The 13,720-nt window shown below is 39.1% G+C and overlaps 3 protein-coding genes across 3 annotated transcripts; 2 read left to right on the top strand and 1 right to left on the bottom strand.

Annotated features, from left to right (window-relative positions):
* Positions 1-67: 67 nt before the first annotated feature.
* LOC121602331 (dolichol-phosphate mannosyltransferase subunit 3-like) lies at positions 68-846 on the top strand. The gene is given in 4 exon segments (XM_041931108.1): positions 68-256; positions 384-467; positions 469-592; positions 665-846. Coding segments are annotated over 3 exon segments (282 nt in total). The 5' UTR covers positions 68-256; positions 384-444; the 3' UTR covers positions 800-846.
* A 1,469-nt stretch (positions 847-2,315) lies between these two features.
* On the top strand, positions 2,316-5,747 carry LOC121602332 (GILT-like protein 1). The gene is made up of 3 exons (XM_041931109.1): positions 2,316-2,648; positions 4,779-5,267; positions 5,345-5,747. The coding sequence occupies exons 1-3, from the start codon at positions 2,586-2,588 to the stop codon at positions 5,516-5,518; spliced, it is 726 nt and encodes a 241-aa protein (XP_041787043.1). The 5' UTR covers positions 2,316-2,585; the 3' UTR covers positions 5,519-5,747.
* LOC121602324 (trypsin-like) lies at positions 5,613-7,327 on the bottom strand (the record flags this gene model as incomplete). Its single annotated transcript, XM_041931097.1, is given in 5 exon segments — positions 5,613-5,941; positions 6,028-6,437; positions 6,440-6,598; positions 6,832-7,080; positions 7,274-7,327. Coding segments are annotated over 5 exon segments (1,052 nt in total), but the record flags the coding sequence as incomplete, so codon positions are not given.
* Between the last annotated feature and the right edge of the window lie 6,393 nt (positions 7,328-13,720).

Raw genomic sequence — 13,720 nt, 5'->3', positions numbered from 1 at the left:
CCATTGGCTTTCGTTTGGCGTTTGACAGGAAGATGTCTTAAAAAGAGACAAACTCATGTTTGCCGGTTTCGCTTTCTCTTTCGTTAGTTTGTACGTCATCTGTGCCGTCGTATTTTATAAGCTCGTATTATTTTCCCTTTTTTAACAACATTAACATTGTAAACATTCCAAAAGAACTAATAACACAAATTTGGGTGCTAAATAGTGATAACAGTTCTGTAGATTGTGTTGTTATAAACGATACATTTAACATTTCGTAAGTTTGTTGACTAATTAGTTCACAGCTAATGTTTCTTATAGGTAATATTCTTTCCGCAAGATTTACATCGCAACACTCATTTTGGGTAACACATTTTTAGACTTTTGCTTGACGCTTTTTACAGAATAATCTCATCGAGCTATCGAACTTTGAAGAGTGACTCTCTTCGCGCCTATTAAGACAAAATGACGAAACTGTTCGAATGGTTATGGCTGCAGCCTGTTTTTCAGTGTTTATTTTGCTATTGTTCTTCGTCAAGTGAAACATCCACTGTTGGATGAGTACATGCTGGAAATTCAACTTTCGCCCCTATTTTTGGTACTGTTATTTGGTGTAAGTTAGAGCAACTGTCTAGCTTAGCGATGGTAGCATCTTCTCACTTCTACTTTGTTCATATACTTGCAGATCTTCTCTGCCACGGTGGTGTTGTATCGCACCTTCACCTTCAACAACTGTGAAGAAGCTGCCAAAGAACTGATGGAGCAGATTAAAGAGGCAAAGGCGGATTTACGAAGCAAAGGACTGGTTTTGAGTGATTAGCTTTATCGTGCGAATGCGTTTTTTGTAAATAAAATCTTTAAAACGAACTATTATGGCTGTATTTGTTTGTTATAACAGGCCAAGGTTTGTTATGCGAATTAGAAATTATAATTACTCTTCTGCATGCGTGTTTAGTGATTAGTTACTTTTAAAAAACTAGCGTGCTTTATTTGTTAATCTGGACTGGAATTTCCATCGCATTTCCTTTGTTTCGCGAAAATTAACATGAACATAGTTACACGTCTTTCTTATTATTAACATACCATGACTAATAACGGTATGGTTAAGATTTGTTTGTAGATGAGACAAATTCGAGCATTTTGTTTAGTATTATGTTGAATTGAAGTTGTTCGGAAAATTTAAAATATTCGATGTCATATGATGGGCCCATTGCACACGCAATACATCCTTACCCAATGCCTATCATCAAATTTTGGATGCAGCTGTTGAAACAATATCATGACGAGTATGGTTTTTTCTTCGCTTGTTTTCCCACTTCTGTGAAGTTTGTCCGTTTAAAATTTGTTCTCCCCACATGTGTCCCAGAATGTTACCGTTGAACTTTAAATTGAACATTCTTAAGGGCTTTGTCATGCACACGGCGTTGCAAGAATGTGATTATGCAAATACCGGTTCTTTTTATTGTCCGTAGCTTTGTTGTGTTTGTGCAACTTAACAAAATGGTAGCATATTGCAATGTCGCCTCACCAAGCGCAGTCTCATATTGAACATGTATATTAGCCGTCGCAACAAATGCTTAGCATTTAATTGCAGTGCAATTAGTAAAACATCAATTTCGAAAAAAATATTTCTTTTTCTTCGACTTTGTTGCTCTCCGAGAGCGGTACAAAAAAAAAGAAATAGAAAAATATTACTAAAATATTACAAACAATCCCAAAATAACAAAATACCATGTATCAATCGCGAGTTACATGATCCTTCAGCTTGAATCCGCAACTGGGAGCTTTTTGCCTTTGCCGCTTGAAACTGTTTGCATTTTTAAACGACGAATGGCACCTGCAGGCTAATGAATAATTGGATGAGTAAACAAATGATGAGTAATAGTGTACTGCACCATTTACCACATCGGATACAGGTGTAAATAGTGTGCTTGTGAAAGTGTTTGTATAACAACCGGTTCGGTTTTTCTCAAATATGTATTGATCGGTAGCGTGCCCTAGCAGCACAAAAAAAAAACAAAATTCTACAAATGTTTCCCCAATCCACCGGATTCGCCAATCCGTCGCGATACGTGAGTTTGTACGTTAACAGTCACAATATGATGACTTTAAAATTCTCCATAAAAAAAACGTTATTGCTTTAGAATTCCGAACAAAACAGGTCCACGAGACCGCCGCTATTTACGCATGTACCAAAACGAGAGAAGCATCGTTACAATGGTTGGAGCAAACGTGCCTACTCACTCTTCCACACGGGTCGATTGTGTGCTGGTATGCTGGACACACACGGAGCCACCTTTGAAAGGTTTAATGTGTTTCACACCGCAGCGATCCATGCCTGGGCGGTTAGTCATTGTGCGACGTTTGTAACGAGTGGAAGCTACTCTCATAAGCGCGATCTCGGAGAGCGTTGTACCAGCGTGTATCAAGCCGAATAGCCCTGCCTTCCTTGAAAGATCTCGAAAGATCGCGTTCGTTAAAAAGAATCTTCGTTTGGTATCGTAACTCGTTTTCGGGGTACGGCCGTTAGGTTGTCGGGAGTGAGAGTTTGTTGAACCGTTGTTAATCTGTTGCCGCGTATTCCAACATAACCGCCATTGTTCAGGATGCTGTTCAAAAGCTTGCTTCTGCTGAGCGTGTATGCCGTCGCCTGTTATGGCCAATCAAAAGTAGGTAGTTTTCCAGCCTCGGCTTGCATTCATTAGCGCGGACGTATCGCGCGATCGTGCGAAGATCATCGATCGTTGAGGAAGACAGCAATAATGGTTTGCACTCTGTGTGACCTCTGTCGACACATACACATACACACGTTGTATCAAATACGATAAAAAAGGGGAAGAGTTCAGCGACGCGCGACCCAACTGTATGAACGCAGCAGCCACAGCAAAGCGTCCAACAACATATACCTAGTTTAAGGTGTGGCCAGCACCATCGCGTACGGCGTGGAAAGTGGTTTTCTTCTTTTACCATGAGTGCAGGTCTCTGCCAGACAGAGTATGTTTGTATGTATGTGTGTACCTCTGTTTGCTGCTGTTGCTTTTTTAAATACACGACGGACCGGAAACCCAAGCTCGATCCGGTCGTTTTAGGGGCAAAAAGGGAAACAAAAACACAACTATCCAGCTATCAGACCGAACGTTATGGTTCTGAAAATGCATCGGAACCAACAACCGCTCAAATCAATTTCACCCCAATGCATTCCTATTTACATGAATGAACGCGACAAAAATACGCCACTAAAAAACCGTCCATAGATAAATTATGAACCTGTTGTTTTTAATAAGCAAAACTCGGGTACAGCCCGAAAAACAAACTAGGCCGCGCCGGCACGTTGAAGCGACCTTAATGCACTGCAGCAGTGATTGTTTGTAACGGTTAGAAGTATTTGTTGCTGACGTCGTAGCTGTACATAGCATTTCGTGCCGTGGTGTAACCCGTTTCTCTCCCTAGCCCATTTAGCAATGGCTTTAAGCGGGAGCACAAAAGCAACAGAATGCAAAAAAAACGCGTCAACTAATTCCTCATCATTTATGGAGCAATAAGTTATGTTATTTTTAAAGCTCCCCCATTTTTAAAGCGCCCCTTCGTATTGATCGTGCATACATTGGCGGGTTGCGTGTAAAGTGTTCATACGCAAGACAGAAGTAGGCAACACAAGGTTGAGAAATGAAGGTTGTTTCGCTGTCAAGGTCAAGAAAGCTCCACACACATCTCCATGCCAACTAAAATACACCGAAAAAAATTTGGTGCTAGAACCAAAGCACGCGCACTTCCCGTACACAAAGCTTTCTTAGTTTGTTCTTACAAGTTTTATGTTTACAGACGGGCGAAGAAAGTAAAATGCATTACAATAAATTGGACATTTTTCGTTATTTTTTCCTCGTTGCAAAGTAATCAAAAGGCAATAAAAAATGATTACACTGTTTAAAATGCTTTTTGACCATTTCGATTCTATGAAGGAGTAAGAGCGATATCATTATCATCTAACTCTCTGGCCCGGTCAGATATTTTTAAACTTCCAAGTTTATCGATTTTAGTATTTTTAAATAAAAAGTTAAAGTTATAGTTAGTCGCCGGTTATTAATTGTCTCGAAAAAAACATTCCTGCATCTTTTGGATTGTTTTTTTGTATATATTGGATTGACAACTAAACAATGTGTTTGTTAGATAACACAATTGCAATATGATTAAAAAAAACATAACAATTGAGTCCCATTACAACGTTCTCTCTAAGCAATACGACCTTTTCGGACCGTTCCTCCTGAAAAAAATCAACGTTCTCTCACTGCTGATAAATTCCATTGAATCTGGTGAGGCCCATCTTGAAGAATGCATTTGTTTGCATTGGCATGTGACATGCGTCGTATATTTTGCAAAATTCAGTTATGCGAACCTTCGATGATTCAGCCGTATTAAAAAGTGTTCGAAGAGTGCCGTACCTATAATTACCATGACATCACGGGGTACTTCAAGAGGAACTTTTGAGTTAGCAAAGGTCTTGAGAAGGTCATCGACATCATTATGAACGTAGCATTTCCATGAAGACGGAACGCCATATACAGAGGTGTACTGTAATATAAAACACATAGGTCTGCGCGATCTAAAGTAATGTCAACGATTTGAACCGGGAACGTGACTCGCACGTCTATCGCGGCGGGGAATGAACATAGGCCTGTACCTTATTATTTTGCGATCGTTCCCGAAGTTTCGTAACACGGGCGGTAACCGTGAAAAGCCATTCGCATGGCGATTGCTAATGACTGTGTAGTTGCTTAATCAAATGTTTGTTCAACCTGCAGGTGCCCGTATACGTGTACTACGAATCGCTCTGCCCGGATAGTGCTCGGTTTATCAACGAACAGCTGTATCCGGTGGCGAAGGAGCTCAAAAAGAATCTAGAGCTGCATCTGGTGCCCTTCGGCAAGTCGTCCTATACGACGCAAGGCTCGGATGTGATGTTTACCTGCCATCATGGCGAAAACGAGTGTTACGGCAACAAGGTGCACGCATGTGCGATCCAACATATCCAGGGTAACTCGTATCAGCCGAACATTTCCAAGGAAGACCTCACCCTCGACTACGTCAACTGTTTGATGCACCGTGCCCAGCTGAAGGACGGTGCATTCCCCACGAAGCGCTGTGCCGATGAGGTGAAAATAGACCAGTGGCAAGCTATCATGGATTGTGCCAACAGCACTGAAGGAAGCCAGCTGCTGAAGCAACACGGCGATGTGACTAACAAGCTGCAGTCGCCGCTAAAAAGTGTTCCTACCGTCGCCTTTAAGCAGGTGTGTATTTTTCTGTTGCTCTACACAAACTAATGTCGACAAGAACATGTTTATTCATGATTTTCCTCCTCTTTCAGACTTACGATGATGAGCTGCAGAAACTGTCTGTGAGCAGCTTCCGTCACGCGCTATGCAAAAACCTGAGCCCACAGCCCGTCGAGTGTCTCGATCTTCCGTCCACTGGCTCAGCCATTAGCTCGCTCGGTATGATCGTTACTGTGGTCGCTGTTCTCATCTCTAGACTGCTCTAAGCAGAACTCCGTCCAGTGGGGGTATTGAATCTTACTCTTCTAAAGAACACTTATTAGTATTGTAGGATAAAACAAGTCAGAATATCTTCTTTTATTGGTGACATATTACAAAGAACACTCATCGATTCCAGGATGTGCGTACATTCATAAACTCCGTCCAACACAATGCACATGCCTGTAGATGTCTTATGAATATGCTATTTTAAAAATAAAGTCTGTTTGACTCGAAGTGTTCCGTGATCCTTAGCTACATAAACAGGAATCCTTAATGTTACGATTAATCCAATACAGATACTGACTGACACGCGTGTACACTCCAGGATAGTTCTTCTGAGCACAGGCACGTCCCCACGAAACAACTCCGACTAGCTCATAATGATTTGATTTAGTGTTCAGTACCTGCAGTGGTCCTCCACTGTCGCCCTGTTGTCAGCAGAAAAGAAAGAAAACATATACTTCAATGGCAAACAAACAAACAAACAAAAATATCACTTTCAATATCATTATACCTGACAGGAATCTTTGCCTCCCTCTAGATATCCGGCGCAGAGCATCTTGTTCGTTATCTGAAACGCCCAATACCCAGCACGGCGACACTCACGGTTGGTTAAGATTGGAACTTCGGTTTGCATCAATGTCCCCGATAGTCCACCACCCGCTTTCGTCCTACCCCATCCAGTAACTATGCCCCTACTACCCTCATACATTTCTGTGGCCTGTGGCAGGCAAATGGGCATCACACGATCGTTGATCGCCACCGGGTATGTGAGCTCGAGCAGCGCTATATCGTTGTTATTGTTGAAGGCATTGTACCAGTTTGTCAGGATTCGCTTCACGCTTCGCTCGATGGATGTGGCGATCGGTTTGCTACGATCGTTTATGCCAAACTGCACGCGAAACAGCCCCCGATCTGGTTGGTTGTACAATGGGCTGCCGTTATGACGTATCGATCCGAAAGCAAGGAACCACCGCAACAAAACTTATTGTCGTAGTACAGGGCAGCCATCCAAGAGAAGCTATTGTCCTCCACAGGTATGCCACCCACTATTCGTTCGTTTATTGGTTCCACCGAACCACACTCTGTAGTGGAAAGAGCATTGAGATGTTTGTAAGATTTTCTTTTGGTTTTCATTTATAATTCTGATTCAAACCTAATTTAAACATGGCGTAGCTACGTGAATAAGATTTACTTTTTTATAATTATATGCATATTCTAATTGCACCAATTCTAAATAATTTGTTTTATTACACATATTTTTTGTGAAATTGAGAGAGATAGTAAACAATGGAAACAATAAACTACTCGTACTCACTGCATGGAGTGCAATTTTGTGACGGTCCCGAGGAATCACTGGCAAAAACAGGAGCACCGATGACACCCGTAATCCAGTCGATAATTGGTCGAGCACGATTTATCTCGAAGTATTCCGGGCGCACAGTGACGAAGTTGACGAAGCGCTCCTCCTCTATCTCGTACTCGTTCGACACATAATCTTCCGGTAGCGTTGGGGCCGTTCTATCCTCATAACGGTGTCTATTCCAATTTCTTAAGCCACATATCACTTTGATGGAAAGTAAAACAACGACTAAACACATCAATCGTTCATTCATAGTTAAATTTGATACGGAAATTAAGCACTATGGTAGACTTTTACAGCAGGTATAGCGTGTTAAAGAGTAGCTTTAATTTTGGAATATCATTTGCTCATCAAATTAACGTTAATATACTTTAAACAACACAGTCAATCACAGTACCGTCAGATTCGTTTGCACAAGAGCAGCGAAAATTGACGAAACAGTCGCTCAGATCTCGAGATCAAGCGATCACTAATATTCGGTGTCATATTCCGAGCTCGTATACGCCATACAGCCCATGGACGATGATCCATCCCGTCTTCGCCACCTAACGGGATCAAGATGAGCGAAATATTCAAAAATCTGACGTCGATGATTTCGACCCAAGCGCTTCGAAATGGGTTATTCTATTGACCAGTCTTCAGCATCTCTTTCTTTCTCATTTAGACTGGACGCTATCTATTTGCCGTTTACGGTGTTTGTGACTTTCACTACCGATGAGAGACACTGAAGCCCGCATGTCGATTCGAACGTTGAGCGTTTCATGGCGCTTGAGCACTGCTTGGGAGGAGAGACAGGTTTTGCACATTGATGACGAATGAAGAGAAAGCGAAACAAGAGCATTCACTGCAGCTCGGGTTTAACACGTGCAGAAGTATATGTCGCATAATAACGAGACTCGTCGAGGGGAAGTTTTTTTTAAATGATAAAACGATTAGATAATCATTAATACATTATGGATAACTACACTTATAAATCAAATAATAAAATGAAAGTTGAATAATTCCAATGTTGTTATTTGATTCATATCAGTAGCACAATTATAATACTCTAGCTTACTTAAGCTTAGTTCCATAGCTTCAATTTTGTTGTTTCCTATCATAAGTATAACTCAATACTGCGGGGAAAAAAACAATACATAAAACATAAATCCATTTTTATATGCTTATTAGTTAACAAAAAAAAATCGTCAGAAAATAAATTGAAAAAATATGAATATTTCTTACAAATAGAACAATTTTAAAAATTATGCTCTTTTCGGCGTAAATGCATAAAACAGTGTTTAAATACCGGTGACATTTTATGGTGATAGTTTTTTCTTTGTACAAATACACAATTGGGTGCAAAATAGAACATTTCTTCGAATTCCAAGCGTCCGATGAGCAAAACATGTGATAACATTTCTTTTTATTATTAACTTTATCCTATCCTAGAGATCCTCCTTTCATCATTGCAATCGTATGACGGTGTTAATTTATGAGATCATGAAGAGTTCATCACATGAGATGATTTAATTTATTAAGTTGTTTTTTATGTTACTTTCAACAACAAACAAACGAAAACTAAACATACACAATAAATTAGTTTAATAAAATGGGTACATAGTTTCTACTTCCTAACCTAATACCTAATTCCTAATTGTACAATCTTTCCCGAGTTACGCGACACTCTAGTTACGTGAATTTTTATTTTTGAAAGTTTAGATGTCAAATCAGTACAATTTTCTCCATCAATTGTCAAATGAAAAATAATTTGAAATTTTTTCCAAAAATTTTAAATCACTAAAAAGACAGAAATAACCGAACTTTCTACACCAATTGCAGCAAATAATTAATAAATTACATTAATGAACTAAATTCAATAAAAAATGATGATTAATCAAGTATATTTTGGCTGTAAACCTGATATACGCGAAAATCCAAGTTACTCTGGGAAAGACTGTACCTAATTTGTACAATAAGTAAATTAAAAAAGCAGTACACTATTTTTTTTAATATTGAAACTATCTCATCATTTAAGACTTTTTTTTTAATGTAGAACATAGAACATTACTTTACATGGTTATAAAAACCATTACATTGGTTTATAAAACTGCGGTCCGCGGCCTTCGAGTGCCTTTAATGCGGGTTGCAATGACTTTGCTAAGATTTAAAAAATGTTTCTTATTACTTTTTAGGATCAAAATTAATGTTGGCTAAAAAAAATAAGATCAAACATCAATAAAAACAAAGTTAGGATTAGCAAGTGTTTTCATTGATTCGATATTGAAACGTACACATCGATTTTTAGATAATGTAACGATTAAATGTTCTAACAGTAAACAGTATTTGTGATGCGGTCTGTGAACTTGAAAATGATGATTTGAAATCCGTATATCTGATCGATGTGTATAGTATGTTTGTTGCATAATTATTGTAAACTGAAATCGAAATTAGTGATGCGTAATGATTAAATTGAAATTTTGTTTTTTTAATACTATTTGTGATGTAACGAAGTTTGATTACTACATGATGTGATTTTAAGTTAGCCGTAATATCCTGAAAAGCTGTGCGAAATAAAAATAGCACCAGTTGAATTTTTGATATCTTTTAACTGTAACGTATTACACAATGGGCATTCTAGGAATGAATCACACATTGATTGATATTGGTTTCTATAATTGTTATTGATTTGAATATACCATTTGATTTGAATTTGATATGTTTACTGGAAAAATGTACACTTTTGTGTATCTCGCATTTTTCTTCAATCCTCATTTTACTTGTGCTGTCAAAAATTCAGACTTATGATTTAATCTCAAACGCATAAAAAAAATCTAAAATGAAAAAAATGCATTCAAACCTGTTTGGAGCGCGCGCCTCTGCTATAATAAATTGTTCACCTGCACTACCGCACAACCCAAAAGCGCCCTATACTTGGTGTTGCGGCGTGTTCGGAATTTATATTAAAAAAACCGTACTATTTTGCACGTATTTCACATTTTGTAACAAATATTTAGAAACCGCAACATATTTTTTGTATCCGCCGAAAGTCTAAGCGTTATTGACAAAATCAAATGAACAACAAATTAACTAACCGGCTTCGAAGCGGTGCTGAGTGCAGTTGAAAGTGTGAAACATTAAACTAAGATCAATCAATTGACAATATTGATTGGATTCATATTTTGATTTTTAATATTTAGTTTTATTAATAAATGTCGATCGAGTTAAAATAGTGGTCTAAAGCATTATTTTCTTTTCCTTTTTAAATAAAGAATTGTTTAAGATTGTTTAAGGGCGCTATGCGCACTTGGAAAATTGATAATATTTTTTTTATTTAACAATTGTATCAGTTTTCGGCAGTGTGTCTGTTTTCGGAAGGGTAACTAAAAACGAGAAATTATGCAAAAAAACACAACCATTGTCTGAAAATATAACTTTGGAATAAAAATATGCTTATTTTTTATTCATATACAAAGTTTTACAACATTTCCTTGGGTATTTGCAAAAATATCAAATAAATTGTAACATTAACATTTTCGGCAGATTTGCTGTCAGCCAATAGTTCAGCAGGATTTATGTTTACGAGAACCAGAACAGTAAAAATGTGGGTTTTATGAAAGATTGTACGATTGCATAATTTATTTTGACTTGTTTGGAATTTAAAAATCACGAAAAAACAAGATTTTTCACTGCCGAAAATAGGTACACGGTAAATGTTGATTTTGATAGTTCAATGCTGGGGTGAGAGAGAGAGAGAGAGAGAGAGAGAGAGAGAGAGAGAGAGAGGAGAGAGAGAGGAGAGAGAGAGAGAGAGAGAGAGAGAGAGAGAGCATATTGTAAATAAAATCACTTAATGGTCTGTAATGATTATCTCCAAAATATTCAATAACTTCGAATACTCTTGAAAAAATGCAAAACAAATACGATGTAATATCTTCTTTTCTGAGTTTTTAAGGTTTATTTATTGCATCAGCTTCTCAATACATACTAGCGAAAATCATCTCCTCCCATCCCCTCAGGTCCTCATACATTTTCCTGTATGACGTTCATCAGAAGTTTCGCACGCGGCCCGCAACTGGTCAGCTTGGGTAGGTGGGTTTGTTTTAGGCGGGTCCGAGGCTCTTTTTTTTAGCATAATGCGGACTGTGCAAATCAACATAATCTGGTCAGCTACTGTTGTTGCACAGCTACAAAGAAACCTTGTTTTATGCAGTATGGTCGTTGGTCGTATGGTTTAAGATCTAAGATGTCTTTATTTGTTAGTAATATTTATTTTTATCCGAACAGATGTGTTCGTATTGGTGTTTATCTTACACGCCTTGGGTTATGTGTGTAATGAAGTCGTACAAGAGAAATGTCGCATTGATTTGATGATCGATACTTAATCCGTTCGTATATTGTTTATTATTATATTATGCCTGAGAAGGAACGCTCTTTTGCATGGTTGGATTTTTAATTTTGCTAATGTTGTTTATGTTGATCATGGTTTGATCGTGAATTTTGCGCGGCGCTATATAGCTACTTAGTTCCAACTGTTTATGCTTACCCTTTATCGCGTCGGTACTGCCGCGTTGTCAGCAATTATGCTGAAAATTCGAGAAATGCTACTTAGTTGCAGCTATTTACGTGTATTATGCTTGATCTTCGCGCTACATCGGGTGCTATATAGTTATGGATAAAGCGATACCAAATTTTATTATTCGTTTGATCTGAAGACAAGCACCTCTTATTTGAAACTAACCGCCGTCAGCTTACTTTTTTGTTTATTTTTATAGAGACTTTGAGCCAATTGACCTCATTCGCCTCTTTAAATCGGCTGATTAATTCTAAGCTTAAAATCTTACATTCTTCTTTGCAAGCCATGTGTGGCTTGCAAAATAGCTAATACCGGGTAGTCTTGGTTTACTTAAAGCTATTACCTGTTGATTTTATTGAAAAATGTCTGTCATAAATGTGGTTTTGGTTAGAGTTGTTTATAAAGATTAGTGTTACGGAGAAGTTTTAAAAGTTTACGTTGGCAATCGCTGTCTGGTCTGTCGATGCTGTGGTCCAATTTGCAGGTGATGCGTTCCGGAGTGTATCCGTGGCATTCGGTTACGATTTGGCGGACGGTGATGTCGACGCCACAGAAACTGCATAGTGGTGGGCTGGATTTTTGCAATAAAAAGGTGTGGGGAGCAGGGCGTGTCCTATCCGAAGTCGTGATAGGATTCTCTGGTCTTGGTGGATGGTCTTTCCATGGTGGTGTTGTGGTATTGATGGTTCTCAGGAAATAGCAGCCGCTGCTAAACCCAATAAAACTATTCCAGCTATTGACGATGATGGTTTTGCTAAGCCGAATGAAGTCACGGCGTGGAAGAGTGTTATGGCAGCAGGCCGGGTATTACGTCCTGTGTTGGCTAGTCGGTCTGCTATTTCGTTTCTCTGGATACCTGTGTGACCAGGAATCAGCAGAATGTGAGTTGAGGTGAATTTAATATATTGCAGAGTTGTTGGATGTTCAGCTCGCGGGTGGTTCCAGATTTGAAGGACACTTTGCACTGTCAGTAAAGATCACGTTGCGTTTGTCTCTGCGTAGGCCTACATCAGCAGCAATAACCAGGGCTATTGCTTCTGCGGTGAAGATTGAGGTGTGGTCTGGTAGCCGGATAGCGGTATTCGATCTGGGGAGTAGATTCCACAGCCAGTAGAATCATTTTGTACTGATGATCCGTCAGATGGTGGTTATGGTTTTTTGCTGGTATGGTAGCTAAGTCACGGTTTGCAATGACACTATTGCAACCAGCCCGAAGCTGATTTTTTATGGTCCTGTATATTTTGGTGGGCGGCAGTACCACGGGCGACTACCGATTTGGATGAGTTTGGTGACTGGGGGGAGTGTTTGTTGTGTTAGCGTGGTGCAATCGGCGTTTTCCCCTTGGATACGGGCATTCGTCATTCATTCGATCATTCGTCCTGCTACTACTATCTTCCATCCGTTGTGATGTGGTCCAAGGGTTGAAGTCCGCATTCACACAGAAGTGATGCTACGGGGCTCGTGACGAAAGCCCCAGTAGCTGCGGATGGCGGTGGTAAGAGTAGTGTGGTGCGATTTGTTTTTGGAAATTTTCCCGTTGTCGAGAGACTCTTTCGATGCTTAGTGTAGTTTTGGTAGAAACCAGCTATTGATGATTTAAAGTTGTGTTTGGCGGAGAGCGCGATGTTGACCGGTACCAAGCATTCTGAAAACATTAATACGGTTCTTCGCTTCTCTTTTGACCCGTGTAGTGTGTGTTTTAAACGTTAAGTGACGATCAAAAGTCACTCGCCGTCAGGTCGTAGGATCAGCCGAGCACGCATCTAATGATGTCACACAACCACTATCACATTCCTGACGTGTCGCTCGACGAGGAAGGCAACTGTACGCGTACATGTATGCTTAAATCCTACAGTGCACCTTCGTGATGAACGTAGGCAATTCCCCAGCCAAGGGCAGGTGTGCCTCATGTACATATCTATATATGTGTATGGTTCGCATCGGAAGGAAGTAAACATTTATTATTTCATCATTTTCCTTGTACTGCGACATAGTGGCCGCGCACGTGCTCGCTAGCTCAAATTAGCAATGAAACAATTAAAGTAAAAAAAAAGACGTTTTTAATGCACCAAAATAAAATTGCCTTAAAACGTGAGGTTTATATCATTGCTCATTTCATTCAAACTTTAATTAAAATGGTACAAGAGAGTAATGTTGTTATAAACCATGTTAGTAACGGTTACAGTTTAACTTTTGTTTTTAAACCATTTGCTACTTTAAATGCAGTCTCATTAAATAATTAAATTACAGTGTAGTAGTTGTGGTAGAGCGTTTAAAATCTCAAATGTA

Source organism: Anopheles merus, unplaced genomic scaffold (genome assembly GCF_017562075.2).
Source record: "Anopheles merus strain MAF unplaced genomic scaffold, AmerM5.1 LNR4000410, whole genome shotgun sequence".
Lineage (NCBI taxonomy): Eukaryota > Metazoa > Arthropoda > Insecta > Diptera > Culicidae > Anopheles > Anopheles merus.
This window is presented reverse-complemented; position numbering and strand designations above follow the sequence as displayed.

What these genes read in the sequence shown, in the direction of transcription:
- LOC121602332 (XM_041931109.1), top strand. Translation starts at nt 2,586, where the DNA reads ATGCTGTTCAAAAGCTTGCTTCTGCTGAGCGTGTATGCCGTCGCCTGT. An exon ending in CCTGTTATGGCCAATCAAAA is followed by an intron (nt 2,649 to 4,778) that starts GTAGGTAGTTTT and finishes TTCAACCTGCAG; the next exon opens with GTGCCCGTATACGTGTACTA. An exon ending in CTACCGTCGCCTTTAAGCAG is followed by an intron (nt 5,268 to 5,344) that starts GTGTGTATTTTT and finishes CTCCTCTTTCAG; the next exon opens with ACTTACGATGATGAGCTGCA.